The 14,848-nt window shown below is 46.0% G+C and overlaps 1 protein-coding gene across 2 annotated transcripts in view; it reads left to right on the plus strand.

Annotated features, from left to right (window-relative positions):
* Positions 1–14,848, plus strand: part of CTNND2 (catenin delta 2) — a 731,828-nt gene that overhangs the window by 693,351 nt on the left and 23,629 nt on the right. For both annotated transcript variants that reach the window (XM_066579126.1, XM_066579127.1), the window contains one exon: positions 11,450–11,576. In XM_066579126.1, the coding sequence (XP_066435223.1) occupies positions 11,450–11,576 (127 nt within the window). The remainder of the gene's footprint in view (positions 1–11,449; positions 11,577–14,848) is intronic.

Raw genomic sequence — 14,848 nt, forward strand, 5'->3', positions numbered from 1 at the left:
GATTGTAGATTTTCCATATGGTTTCTGTACTAAAAATAGACGGGAGTAGTGGTTTCCTGGTCCTTGTTCTTGAGAGACCGGTATCAGATGTTCCTGTGCTATCAGGAGGCGGCGATTTCAGGTGTCGTGGAGATCATAGGAAAAAAATAAAATTTCATATTTTTTGCAAATGTCATTTTAAAGACAGTTTTTTTTTTTTCTATAGTACACATGAAAATGAGGATTTGCACCCCAGCATGGATATCCCTGTTTGTTCTGTATTCAGAAACATATCCATTGTGGCCCTAATCCTTATATCTGTAATCCTAGGTCAAAACGAAAAGCAGCCAGTGACTTTCAAAACAGACATTTTTGCTTGAAGTTGTCTCAGGCCCCATTGCCCACTTGTCGAGCCCTTGAGCTGTCAAAACCATAGAAAACCCCCACACATGACACCATTTTGAAAACTACACCCGTTAACAAATTCATCTAGGGGAGTATTTTGTATTTTGACCACACAGTTTTTTAATGACTCTAAGCAAAGTGTAGAGAAAATAAAGTTACGATTTTTTTTTTTTTTTTTTTTTTTTTGGGGAATCATTTTGAGTACAGTTTTTTTTAATTTACAGCACACATATGAATGAAGACTTGCACCTTAAAATGGATAAATGGATACCCCTGTTTCACATGTGTTCAGAAACTTACCCATTAGAGCCCTAATACTTTTACTGGACACATGGCTATGCCTGTAACGGAGGGAACATCCTTTGGCTTTCAAAGCACAACCGAATAAATTCCAGGTCCCATTACTTCACTTGTAGAGACATCGAAGTGACAAAACAATAGAACACACCTCATATGTAACCCCATTTTGAAATCTAGACCACTTAGCCCATTTATCTGGGTGTGTACTGAGCATTCTGACCCTACAATTTATGGAATAATGATTATAAGTCATGTGAAAAATAAATGAAATTATTATTTTCATTTTCCCTTTTTATGGCAGCTTTCTTTTCAAGCAGGATAAACCCACATTTGGTAGCACTAGTTCTTCTGTGTTCAGCAATACCCCCATTGTAGCCCCAATCTGCTTACTGGACACATGGCTAGTGGAGGGAACATCCATTGGATTTCAGGGCACAACTGAATAAATTCCACACCTCACTGCACACTTGTGCAGAAGAAAAATGGACTCCCTAAAATTTAGGAAAGTGAGCTAGCAATGACGCGGGCATCCACAGTCCGTACACAATGTAATTACCAATGGACTGCTGGTATATCCACGACCACACAGAAAAAATGGCCTCTGTCGCGTATATCCACAGTGAAATAGAGCATGCAGCTTTCTGTTTTCTGTGAGTGGATTACGTACCTTTTAGTATTTGGAAGCAAGGAGATTTTAAATATCCCAAGCCCTCCCCAGCTCCTGCGCATGTATCTGTCATTTTGCCTGTGGGTGCATGCACAGAAGCCAGGGAAGGTCCGTGGAGGATGATTACGTCGGGGATTCAAATGCGGAGGCCTCTGGTAAGAAATTTCATCTTCCCTCACTGATTGGATAACAGCGATCATGTGACCGGGGACTACTCCACAAGGCCTCTGGTCATTGCTCCAAGTTCTTGGCTACCTTAAGTTGCCAGAAGCAAGGAGACTTTAAATTTCCCGGGCCCTCTCCAGCTTCTGAGCTTGCCTCTGCCATTTTGCCGATGGGCACATGTGCAGAAGCTGCGAAAGAGGTCAATGGATAAAGATCCGTCGGTGGACAAATCCAGGGGTCTTAGGTGAGGGGAGGTGAAACTTACCGGCTTGTAATTTTCAAATTCACTTATTTGCCCCTTTTTAAAATTATCAGCATGTTTGCTATATGCCAATCCAGTGGAACAGACACCGTCACTATAGAGCCCTTAAATATAAGGAACTAGCTTTTTTCCCACAACCTCTTCCACGTGGAATTTCTATTTTTTTATCTAATCTGTGTTTTTCTATATTGAAACATAAAAATCTGAAATAGTGAAAGGAATGTAACTGCAATATGATGTCAGCTCAGTTCTGTACGCTACAACTTTGGTTTTGTCATCTTTTGCTAGGATATAAAGGTTTTGTGGGCTGTATGCAGGTGAGCCGCCACATCCAGCGGCCCAGGAGAAATACATGTATATCTGCTACCATAAGTGATTGCCTTGAGCCTTATTTGATCGCCGTTGCAAATCCTATGTTTAGAGGGAAAGCAGCTGTTAATGTGTCATTCGTTCAGGTTGTAAGGCAAAATCTATTACTTGTTAAACTCCTGAGAGTAATGAAAGCTGCGCTGTGATTGGTTGCTATTTGTTCTACTGCTGAGCGTAATGAAAGCTGCGCTGTGATTGGTTGTTAGGGACAACACAGATTTCCCCTCGTCATCCTGACAGCATACACCTGGAGCTTGTCCGTTGGACACCTGTTGGGACAGGAAGCGGAAAAACACAAAAGGTAACTCCCACCACCGGCTCACCAGTGTCTTCCTGTCCCTACAGGACAGTCCAAGCGGAGCCTCCAGGTGTATGCTGGAGGTGAAGATGGAAAAAAGAAGACTCCCATGCAGCCTGTCCGCCCCTGGGGGGACGACTCTCTGGCCGGGCTGACAGGGCTTGCGCGGGTGAGACCCTACGAGGGGACCCTCACCCGCAGGATCTACCCAGCACTGTTTCCCTTGTGGAAATCCTCCCCCAGTACGCTGCCCAGAGGGTAGTCGTACTGGCAGAAGCAGCCCCGGTACCTGGAGGGCTTGGAACGTCGGCGTCTCCAGCGGGGATCCAGCACATCAAGGCAGAGGTATGCCAGCGCTGATAGAGGGGCTTGGGTGCCGTTCCGGTCGGCGTGCGCGCGGCAGCGGCTCCATGTGTGTCTCCTAGTCGGCGGCGTCCCTGTGTATGCGGCGTATCCCCCGGGTCCGGCGTGACGTCAGCGCAGCTGTGTCACGGGGGGCGGGGCCTTGCTTAAAGGGGGCGTGTTGGCGCCAAATTTGAAAATTTAAAGGCTGGATTCCCCTGCATGTCTCCTGTCTGCAGCTTTACTGAAGATGTCAGCCAGAGAGGACGCTGAGAGCAGCCTGCTGGTGAGTAAACCTCCTTTGGGTCTTGTACCGGGGGGAGGAAGGAGAAACAAGTATCAAAGTGCTGGAAGTTCCTTTTGCTGTCTCCGTCTCTTTAGGACAGAGATGCGCAAAAGGTTAGAGAGGCCAAAAAGCGAGTGCGCAAATGTCCGGTCTGCTTGCGGCGGCTAGAAGAGGGCCACACCAAGCCACTATGTGCGGACTGTATGGAGAAAGTGGTCCGTGAAGAGGGCTCCTCTGGCATGTCGGACATCCGATCCACGATTCGCGAGGAGATTGAAGCCTCTCTCTCATCTCTTTCTCTTCCGCCCCCCACGAAAAGGGTGAGGCGGACACGAATGGAAGAGTCTGACTCTGAGGAAGGACTCCTAGAAGATTCTCCCTCAGAATCCATACCGCCTATGGAGGATGTAAGGAAGTACTTCTTTTCATCGGCGGACCTGGGTCAGCTGTTAACCGCGGTCCGACGCACCATGCAGGGGGAGGAAGAGGTGCCGCAGCAGTCATCTTTTCAGGATAGCCTGTTCCGGGGGCTCCTACCGCAGCCAAAACCGTCATTCCCGGTTAATGAGATCTTAAAACAGCTGATCCTAACAGAATGGAAGACGGCAGAACAAAAATTCTTCCTGTCCAAAGAATTTAAGGATCGGATGGTCTTCACACCAGAAAATATCGAGTTCCTGGAAACCGTCCCTAAGGTGGACCTGGCGGTTTCCAGGGTCTCAAAGAAAGCAGCCCCCCCCCCCCCTTTGAGGACATTTCCCAACTGCAGGATCCACTAGATACCAGAGTGGATTTTGCAATGAAAAAGGCCTGGGAGACTGCGGCCCTGACCGTTAAAGCCAACATCACGGCCACATCTGTGGCAAGATCTATGACGGTCTGGTTGGACCAACTTCAGATGCTGATTTCTCAGAGGGGCTCTAGGGAAGACATCTCTAAACTGCCTTCCCCTCCACCAACAGGCAACCGGCTTTCTGGCAGACGCCTCTATGGAGACTGTGAGGTTCGGGGCCCGCTCAGCAGCCCTCTCGAACACAGCCAGGAGGGCCGTCTGGGTTAAGGCCTGGACAGGGGATAACGCTTCGAAGAACAGGCTCTGTACCCTGCCCTTCCAAGGACACAGAATCTTTGGGCCTTCCTTGGATACACTCCTAGAGAAGGCATCGGATAAGAGTCAGGGACTACCATCGGAGAAGTCCTTCAAGCGGCCTTCCTCCTCCTACCCTCCTCCCTTTGTTCCCTCTAGAACATACAAGGGGAAAGGGAAAACCGGACGCTGGTCCTATCCCAAAGGTGGAAAGGGTGAGAATCCGCCCTCCAGGACCCTACAAGTAGGGGGTAGGCTGAGGGGGTTCGCCCTTAAATGGAATGAGGTGACCTCCAAACCCTGGGCCTTACGCCTAGTCTCGAAAGGCTATAAAATTGAATTTTCCTCCTCTCCTCCCCGGAGGTTTGTGGTCACCCCCTGCCAGTCACCCTCGTCTGCTCAGGCCCTCCAGTTGGGGGTGCAGGAGCTGTTGTCCCTGGGGGCCATCACTCGGGTTCCCACAGAAGAACGGTTCAAGGGGTGCTACTCCCCCTTGTTTCTCGTTAAAAAACCTAACGGGTCCTATAGAACCATAATTAATCTGAAATTCCTGAATAAATCTATCTCATATCAAAGATTTAAAATGGAATCGGTGCGGTCAGCAATCCTCTTAATCGCACCAGATAGCGTCATGGCCACCGTGGACTTAAAGGACGCATACTACCATGTCCCTATACACACAGATTTCCAGTAGTTTCTGCGATTTGCCCTGGTGATGGATGGGTCAGTCTCTCACTTCTAGTTTACGTGCCTGCCGTTCGAGATTTCCTCCGCACCCCGGGTGTTCTCCAAACTGGTGTTAGAGATGGTGGCGGCACTAAAGACTAACAAGGTGTTGATTGTCCCATACCTCGACGATTTCCTGATTATAGCAGGATCAGCTTTAGAACTCCGGTTCCAGGTCAACCTCACACTCCGTCTGTTCGAATCACTAGGCTGGATCATCAACTCCGTTAAATCTAGTCTTCTGCCCGAACAAAAAAAAAAAATCCTGGGAGTTATTCTGGACTCACACCGCCAGTGTTCATCCCTTCCCCTAGAAAGGCAAAAAGCGATCCTGGACGAGTGTCGGGCACTTTCTCTAGCCGCCAAAGTCTCCCTTAAGAGAGGCATGAGGGTCCTCGGCCTCATGACATCTTGCATCGGGGTAGTCCCTTGGGCCCAATTACATTGTAGAACCCTCCAAGACTTTATCCTGAGCAACTGGGATAAATCACCCGCTTCCCTGGATCAGATAGTCGTCCTTACCCACAAGATACAGTCCTCCTTGGAGTGGTGGATGTCTATTACCAACCTTGCCAGAGCCACGGTTTGGTACCCCGCATCCCCAGTATCCATCTTTACTGACGCGAGTGCAACTGGCTAGGGGGCCCACTTAGGCCGTCATTACGTCCAAGGGGTCTGGAACCAGAGGGAAGCTGCTCAGTCCTCCAACTACAAAGAACTTTGCGCTGTCTGGAAGGCCATTCGGGGCCTCGAGACAGAGATCACGGGTAGACACATTAAGATCTTTTCGGATAATATAACAACTGTGTCCCTCATTCACCACCAGGGATCCACGCGGAACCACCGACTGCAAGACCTGGCGGCGAAAGTTCTCGGGTGGATAGAGCAGCAGAAACCTTCCGTCACAGCGTTCCACGTAAGGGGCCCAGAGAACTCCATGGCAGACCATCTCAGCCGCAGGAAGATAGATCCGGGGGAGTGGACTCTACATCCACACGCATTCCAGCTAATTATAGAAAGATGGGGGACACCAAAGGTGGACTTATTCGCCTCTCGGGAGAACACCAAGTGTCCCCGGTTTTTCTCCAGGGAAGCAGACGGGGGCTCCCTGGGAATAGACGCATTGTCCCAGGCTTAGGATTGGGACCTTGAATATGCCTTCCCACCTATCCCCCTGATCCCTCTGGTCCTAAGGAAAATTCAGGGGTCCCCAGGCTCCGTTATCCTGGTGGCCCCATTCTGGCCCAAGAGACCCTGGTTCCCGCTCCTGGCCACTCTCTCGACACAGGATCCTCTACATCTGCCGCAGAGAGACGACCTCCTTCAGCAGGGTCCTCTGATATGCCCAAAGGTCCGAAAGTACAGACTCGCGGCCTGAAAGCTGAGCGGGTAAAATACCTGAGCCAGGGCCTATCAGGGAGGGTGACCACTACTTTATGTGAGAGCCTCAAAAAATCCACCAGAGATATATACACTAGGGTGTGGGATACCTTCTCTAGGTGGTTGGGGCATAGTATTCATGACCTCCAACAGCCTGACATTAACAAGATATTGGAGTTCCTACAGGATGGATTAGATATGGGGCTAAGACCTAGTACCCTCAAGGTCCAGGTGGCCGCCCTTGGAGCCTTCTTTGACTCCCCCTTAGGTGACCATAGGCTAATTAGGAAATATCTTAAAGGGGCAGTCAGACTCCACCCCTTTGTAAGGGAAACCATGCCCCCATGGGACCTGAACCTAGTTTTACAAGCCGTCTGCGCACACCCCTTTTGAGCCCTTGGAAGATCTATCAGTTAAGATCCTCTCCTATAAGGTAGCCTTTCTTGTTGCCATTACATCCGCTAGACGGATTGGAGAGATCCAATCCCTCTCTATTAGGACTCCGTATATGACCATCTTCCCGGATAAAATGGAGTTCAGGCCTGACCCCTTTTTCCAACCGAAGGTTCTCACAGACTTTCACAGAGAACAGCGAATAATACTTCCCTCCTTCTGTCAGGAACCCCGTAACACCACGGAACAGAAGTTCCATAATCTAGATGTTAGACGAGCAGTCCTGAAGTATTTGGAGGTCACACATTCCTTCAGGAAGTCTAACAACCTTTTTATTCAATTTCAGGGTCCACGCAGAGGAGGGGCCGCTACTAAGGACTCCTTAGCGCGTTGGGTCAGGAGGGCCATAGAAGAGGCGTACAGATCCGAGGGGATTCCACTCCCGGGCAACGTTAGAGCCCATTCCACTAGGGCGGTCGCCTGTTCCTGGGCGGAGAGAGCCCAGGCGACAACCGACCAGATCTGCAGGGCCACCACATGGTCGAGCACTGATACCTTCACTAAACACTATCGCCTGGACCTGGGGGCCAGCCGTTATATGGCCTTTGGGCGGAAGGTGCTACAGGCAGTGGTCCCTCCCTAAAGCCCTTGGTTGTTGGCACTTCTCCAGGTGTATGCTGTCAGGATGACGAGGGGAAGACAGGAATTAGGTCCTACCTGTTAATTCCTTTTCTTGAAGTCATCCTGACAGCATAGGGGCTTTTCCCTCCCCTTGAGTTATTTTTACGTGAAGTAACGTATTGTACTATGATTTCTGTATTAAAAATGATTGGTTAAGCAAAGCCGGGTCACTGTAGTTATTTGGTACACACTGGTGAGCCGGTGGTGGGAGTTACCTTTTGTGTTTTTCCGCTTCCTGTCCCAACAGGTGTCCAGCGGACAACCTCCAGGTGTATGCTGTCAGGATGACTTCAAGAAAAGGAATTAAAAGGTAGGACCTAATTCCTGTCTTTCTTTAAAATCTCAATCCATGCCAATTGTGTCTTTCATTCAAGTTTTAATCCCGGGCAACCTCTGGTATCCCTGCTAATTTAATAATAAACATGTTTGCGGCTGCGACATCTGCCATATTATTTATTAAAGGGCCAACACTTTCAGTATTAATCTTTATATAGTTAAAGAACAGTTTAGGGTTAGTTTTACTCTTTGGCAATAAGTCTCTCTGTCTCCATCTTTGCTGCTTTTATCTGATTTTTACATGTATTTTTTCTTATAGGTTTTTAGTTCTTCCTCGCTGCCTTATTTTACTAGTTGTAACGCTTTCCTTTTGCTGTTATTGCCCCCTTTTATATCCTTATTCAGCCACATGGGTTTTCTCCTATTATTAACCCTTTTATTCCTGTAAGGTATAAACCACTCACAGTAAGTAATCAGGATGTTTTTAAACGTTTCCCATTTATTGTTCGTCCTTTTATTTTTGAGGACTTTGTCCCAGTCAATGAGGTTAAGGTATCACTAAGCTGAATGAACGTTGCCTTCCTAAAGTTTAATATTTTCGTAGCTCCTCTATAAAACTCTCTTGAAAGTTGAAGTTGAAATGTATTCTGTTATGGTCACTATTGCCCAGGTGCCCCCCGACCTGCACCCCTTCTCAATAGTTTGACGATTTTAATACATGCTGACCCTGGCACCAGGAAGACAACAAACCAATCAGTTGAGGCGCTTTTGGCGACAAATTATTTTAGCCATCTTCCTGATTATAGAATTTCCCATAAACACCAGCTGGCCGTTTACATTACCATTCCCCTGATTACTAGCTGGGCTGTTCTCATGACTGTTAGAGGTAGTTTGTCAGCATCCGTTAGCCACACAAGCTGAACCTATGGGCGCTCATGCTGCATCCACTGATATCAGTCTTAACCATGTTCACATTTCTGTTGGATGGTTTTCTTGTGAATTCTCTGAGGATTAGTGACCCACACTGTACTATTTTTACCAGTAAAATAACAGAAACCTGATAGAACCTAATGGGCTGCATCTGGCGCCGCCGGGTTCCTTCAGTCTTATGAATCTGGCGGGCTATTTTATTTTTGGTCTGCCATAATGATACAGAAGAAGAGAAATCTGAACAGAACCATATACTTACCATCCTCACCATTATTCTGCTGAGTGGTGTCAAAGCTGCCGCCTAATGCATCTGGTGTCCTACTTAGCTCACACATTGAATCAGTGGACTAGTGTGTGACCATGTAGTCCATGTGATGGATTTTAACCACTTAGTGACCAAGCCTGTTTGCGCCTTAGTGACCAGGCCAAATTTTGGAAATCTAACATGTATCATTTTGACATAGAATAACTCTGTAAAGGTTTTGCATATCCCAGTGATTCTGACAGTGTTTTTTCTCTACTTATTTTACTTTATTTGGGCGGTAAAAATAGACCGATAGAATTTGTGTATATTTATTAAAAGCACCAAAATTGGGAAAATTTTGAAAAAAAATCATAATTTTTTCACATTTCCAACTACAAATATGTTCTCAAATATGTGCGAACATAATATATAACATAGTTTTTGATAAGATATAGATTTCCATCTGTTTGCTTTATTTTGGGTGCTCATTGGAAAAACCTTTGGTTTTTTTTTAACCATTTAACATTATCAACATTGTGAGGAACACTTAGTTTTCCTGCACCAAGCCACGATTGCAAAGGCTCATAGGTGTCAGAATGATAGATACCCCCACAAATGACCCCATTTTATAAACTACACCCCTAATATTCACTGAGGGGTCAGGAGCATTTTTACCCCCATGTTTCTTTTCAGGAATTAATGCAATTTAGAGGAGAAAAAAAAAATTCATATTTTTGCAAATATGTCATTTTAAGGACAGGATATTTTTCTATAATGCACATGAAAATGAGGATTTGCACCCCTAAATGGATCCCCCCGTTTGTCCTGTGTTCAGAAACATACCCATTGTGGCCCTAATCTTACGTCTGTATGCTCAATGGGACTCAAACCGAAAGGAGCAGACATTAGAATCTCATATCTATCTACTGTCTCATATATATTTGTCTGTCCATCTATGGCCAAATACACACGGGCGGAGATTCCGCAGCAGGATTTCCCGCAGAATTTCCGCCCATGCACGCTGCCTTAGGACTGCATTAGATTATGCAATCCTATGCAGACAGCCGTTATTTGACTGCGTGAAAACTCGTGCAGTAAACAAATTGCGCCACGTCCTATTTCTGTGCGGGCCTCACCCCTGATGCGTCGGTTCCGCTCTGCGCATGTGTCGGCTGAGCGGCAGCCAGCACATAGCAGAGCGGGGAGACGCCGGGAGGACGTGAGCCGCAGTAGTTACTGCAGCAGCACTGCTCGCATCCTGCTGTGAGAATTCTCGCAGTGGGATCTGACCCCGTCCGTCTGCAGGCGGCCTATGGCTGGTATAAGTTATACATCTCCCTGTATATACTGTTTATAATTTCACACTTTACACACAATCGAAAACACAGGCAGTCGTTTATGCAGTATAAAACATACGCGGTCTTTAAATACCACATGCAGGTTTTTTATGTGTCTTTCTTAAATTGAGGTCCTAAAGTACAACAAAAACATGACCCCCCCCCCCTCCCCCCCCCCCCTAAGGCCGCTCTCACGCGTGCACTCAGAAAACGCAGCTTGAAATTGTGGCATCTTTCACCGCAATTTCGAGCGGCGGTTTTGAACGCATGGTACAACGTTTGACAGAGTTTTTTAATGCACCCCATCATTGTGATCGGTGAGGAGGTGCGTTAAACCACAAAAACGCAAAAATAGACCAGACAGCTCTAGGAAATCGCTACGTTAGGAACACCGCATTCGAGAGCAGGTTTGAGTAACCCCATTAAAATCAATGGGAGCATTGTACAGCAGTACGGCGCTCGGGATGCCACGCTAATAGCGGTAAAGAGTGGTGTGCGTGAGAGTGTCCTGGGGGGCTACAAACATATTTTTATGTTGTGCAGGAAATGCGTCATGTTAGGAAAGATTACACCAAGGGGCTAGAACATATATCGAAGTTTGTTTTGAAGCTGTATGCAGCACGATCTAGGTATGGGTACGGGTTGTGGGGGGGATGGAGGCCGGGGGGAGCTGAACTTTTGCCCCCGGGCCCCTGAGCCTTTTGGTACGTCCCTGGTCCTCTGGGAATAAAGCCCAGTAGACCGAGATGCAAAAAGGCAATGGGCTGGTCACTAAGGGGTTAACTGTGGCTTTAAGAACATCCGGTGTGTCTGTGTCAATGAGCCCATAAATTTAGCCTATGGGGTTCATGAGAATACCCTTCATGAGAGCAGTGTTCACTTGGGCTGATATTCCTGAGAATGACAATCTTACTTCACTCAGGTTAATCATTTTGCTGGAACAGTTCCTGGTCTTCCTTTCTGGGAACCTTTCAGACTGCTCGAACTACATTAACACGGCCGCCTGGTTCCCTACCAACTCACTGCTTGCGTATCCGTGCCTTTCCAGATCTCTGTGAGCTTCCAGATGGGCAACGAACTCCCATCTGCCGCAGAGGTATTTATTGGGAAACCGCTGTCGTGTGAACATATGGAGCACTGCACTGAAACAAGCCCCCAACGAACAGTAAGGGATAAAAGGGGCCGACTCCCCGATGCAGAAGCATTTAGTTCATGGAATATACATACTGTGATAAACTGATGTGTTTTTTTCCTGAACCCTTTGCATTCCAGTAACTGGCGTCAGATACATTGACTTGTGATCTCTCTTTGTGGTTGTCCAGGATGGTTGGTCTCAGTACCAGTTTGTAGCATCATCATCAACAATTGAAAGAGACAGGCAACGGCCTTATTCTTCATCAAGAACTCCCTCCATCTCTCCAGTGCGCATGTCTCCCAACAACAGATCAGGTAAAAAACTGAAAATACAAGTTATTAAATGTGCTTTTCCAATCTCAAGAGCATTTATTTAGTATTATTTGTTTACATATCGACAAAAGAATCCTACTGTAAACTTAGTCTGCTTGCTTCCAATGAATAGAGGAATTTGGGTGACTTTTGCCTAAAAATATAGCCAATCTCTTTTGAAATGAGTGTTAAAGGACAAAGATATATCAGAAAATACTAGATGGTCTCCCCTGACTACGAAAAACTGTTATTACTGACAGAGAGCTAGATTTTAACCCCTTAGTGATAGCCAATATGCCTCTTTACTGACCTCACTAATGGGCTTTTAATCTGCATATCTTTTTAGGGCCTTGGCTTGGCTGACTCCTAACAGCCAGACTCCTGCTCTAATAGCCAGTAGCAGAGAAACCTTAGATCCTGGCAGATTAACCACTTACATGCCATAATCAATAACTGCAGCATGTAAGCAAATAGCAGGGGCAGGGGCCCTTTCTGTCAGATATCCTCACCCCACAGTATGATCACAAGGCAGCCAGAAGCCTAATATGTAACTCAACCTGTCAGACCCCACTCCGGGGAATCTAGCTTACTGACTGTGCAAGAGGGGATCTCACAAGTTTAATACTTTCTAGAAATTGAGAAACTTGAAACAGAGGAATAGGGAATTGCATGCCCCAAAGTTTTTTCAGAAATGGTTGATATTTATAGAGGAGTTTTTGTCTGCACAAGAAATTAAAGAACTCATGAACTCTTTTCAATATACCAACTGGTATCTATCACTGAAGAATGCAGATTTATTGGGGAAACTGAGGGTTACCTGAAGTGCAGATGGTCATTATAAAACCAAATAGAAATGCTATGTTCACTGTCGTGAGAACAGGCGGAGGGTTAGATATATGTGTAGTTAATGGATTTAATTTGTTTAAGCTGTTTATTGAGCTGAGTAATTAGTCTGTGTGCCATACCATTCTGAGCGGGACATCTACTACTTTAAAAATATACTTACAGTCTACAGTATTAGAAACCACATCCAAGACACCCAGAAGAGATTGAAACATGTTGTACTGCATAGTCTAGTCAAAATACTAAAGACCACTTGTCTGTGAGTGACTGTGTGACTTACATGTGATTATGTCACTATCATGTGATCAGTCACCAGGGCGCTGAGCTCCGCCCCTGATCACATGATGGTGATGTCCTCAAGTCCTAAAACATGCAGAGCCTGACAGCAGCCGTGTGTCTACAGGACATGTAATGATTTCAGTCATGTGATCAGAGGCGGAGCTCAGAGACCCGGTGACTGATCACATGACAGTAACATCACAGGTCTTATAAGCGCACAGCTGCTGTCCGGCTCTGCTGGTTTTGGGCCTATGACCAACTCCAATCCCTTTCACTATATTATATAAGTACGTGGTGCATTGCACACTGGTACTAGTCAAAATACTAAAGACCATCCGTCTGAGTGATGAGTAACTGTGAGTTACATGTGATGATGTCACCATCATGCAATCAGTCACCGGGGCCGAGTTGCACCCCTGATAACAAGATGGTAACGTCATCACAGGTCATAAAACATGCAGAACATGACAGCAGCTGAGTTCTTGTAGGACCAGTGATGATGTAACAGTCATGTATGTGTGACGTGCATGTAGCAGAGCTGTGTATGTGTAGCAGAGCCGTGTGTGTGTGTGTGTATGTGTGATGTGCGTGAAGCACAGCTTTGTATGTGTATGTAACGTGCGTGTAGCAGAGCTGTATCTGTGACGTGTGTAGCAGAGCTGTGTGTATGTGAGACGTGCGTGTAGCAGAGCTGTGTGTATGTGAGACGTGCGTGTAGCAGAGCTGTGTGTGTGAGACGTGCGTGTAGCAGAGCTGTGTGTGTGAGACGTGCGTGTAGCAGAGCTGTGTGTGTGTGTGACACGTGCGTGTAGCAGAGCTCTCTTCACTGGCCAACGCGTAGTTTGGTGCATAGCATTTGATAGCTGATATAAAGGTACATTTTGTGTACTGATTTCAAATATGCCATCCATTTTCCCCTATCAGCTCTAGTTTCTGTGATTATAGGCACCGACTGAATTTTTTTACCCTATTCTATATCACACATATGATCGATATAATTAAACAAATACCATAGAAATTAGTGTTATTTTCTACAATATTGTGATGCAAGGAACAAAACAAACTGGACGATGTAACAATTTATTATTCCAAATAATGAAAATTAAGCCATAAATGAAACGGACATTAGTTTAGGAAACTTCTTTCATGGGACATTCTCTTTGCGAATTCCAGCAGCAGTTAGCCATCATATGTTTATCCCATCGTCCCTGATGACGATCTTCCATGGTCCTAATGTCTTGGTGAAATCTTTTCCCTTGTTGTTTGCTGAAGTCACCCAAATTGTCTGGAAACGGTCCAAGTGGCTGTGAACGTCGTGAACCTTAATGCTCATATTATTTTTCACTGGGGCTGAAGAATCAACTGGGTAGCCACAAGATTTCTTCACTGTGAGGATTCTTAATCTCTAAAATATAACCTTTATTGAAAATAAAATCTAAAAAGACTTTTTAGAAGTCTGACATACACACACAAAAAAATCCCTCAACACTCACAGGTGCTAGAGAGTAGGGGTAATGGGACCTGTGACGTAGCCCTTACAGTGTCTGACCCTGTAAGATACTCTTGTAGCAGCTCAGCTCAATGCCACATGTATATTTGAGCAATACCGGGTAGCTATATAGCCCTGTAAGGTGCCCTCGTGGCAATTCAAACCAATGCCACATATAATCTTTGAGCACTTCCAGGTTTAGCTAGGTCCCATACCGCACTATTCCTATAATCTAGTGTACTGGTGATTATCCTCTAATCTATAAAACAATTATTCCACTTGTAGCTGTACATATACTGGATTTACAGTTCCAGTCTATAATATATAGGAGTTCCAGGTTCAATGCATTTCCGCCATGATATAGTAGTTTCATCAGGAACCTACCTGATCCAATAGTGGATCTTTAGTGATGGAAAAAAAAACCACCTTTCTTCTACATAGACCGGCTCGATAATGCCGTGTATACTGAGTTTAAACGCAGAACACCAGAGTGTATATAGATAAAATCCTGCGCCCATTTGTGATGGCGTTGCCTTCATATGTGCGTGACACTACCGATGTGTTGAGACATATCGATGGGATGCACTTTGAATCCCATACATACCTTGACGTAGAGGGGCTTTATAGCTCCATCCCCCACGACAGGTGGCTGAATGTGGTGGGT

Source organism: Eleutherodactylus coqui, chromosome 9 (assembly GCF_035609145.1).
Source record: "Eleutherodactylus coqui strain aEleCoq1 chromosome 9, aEleCoq1.hap1, whole genome shotgun sequence".
NCBI lineage: Eukaryota > Metazoa > Chordata > Amphibia > Anura > Eleutherodactylidae > Eleutherodactylus > Eleutherodactylus coqui.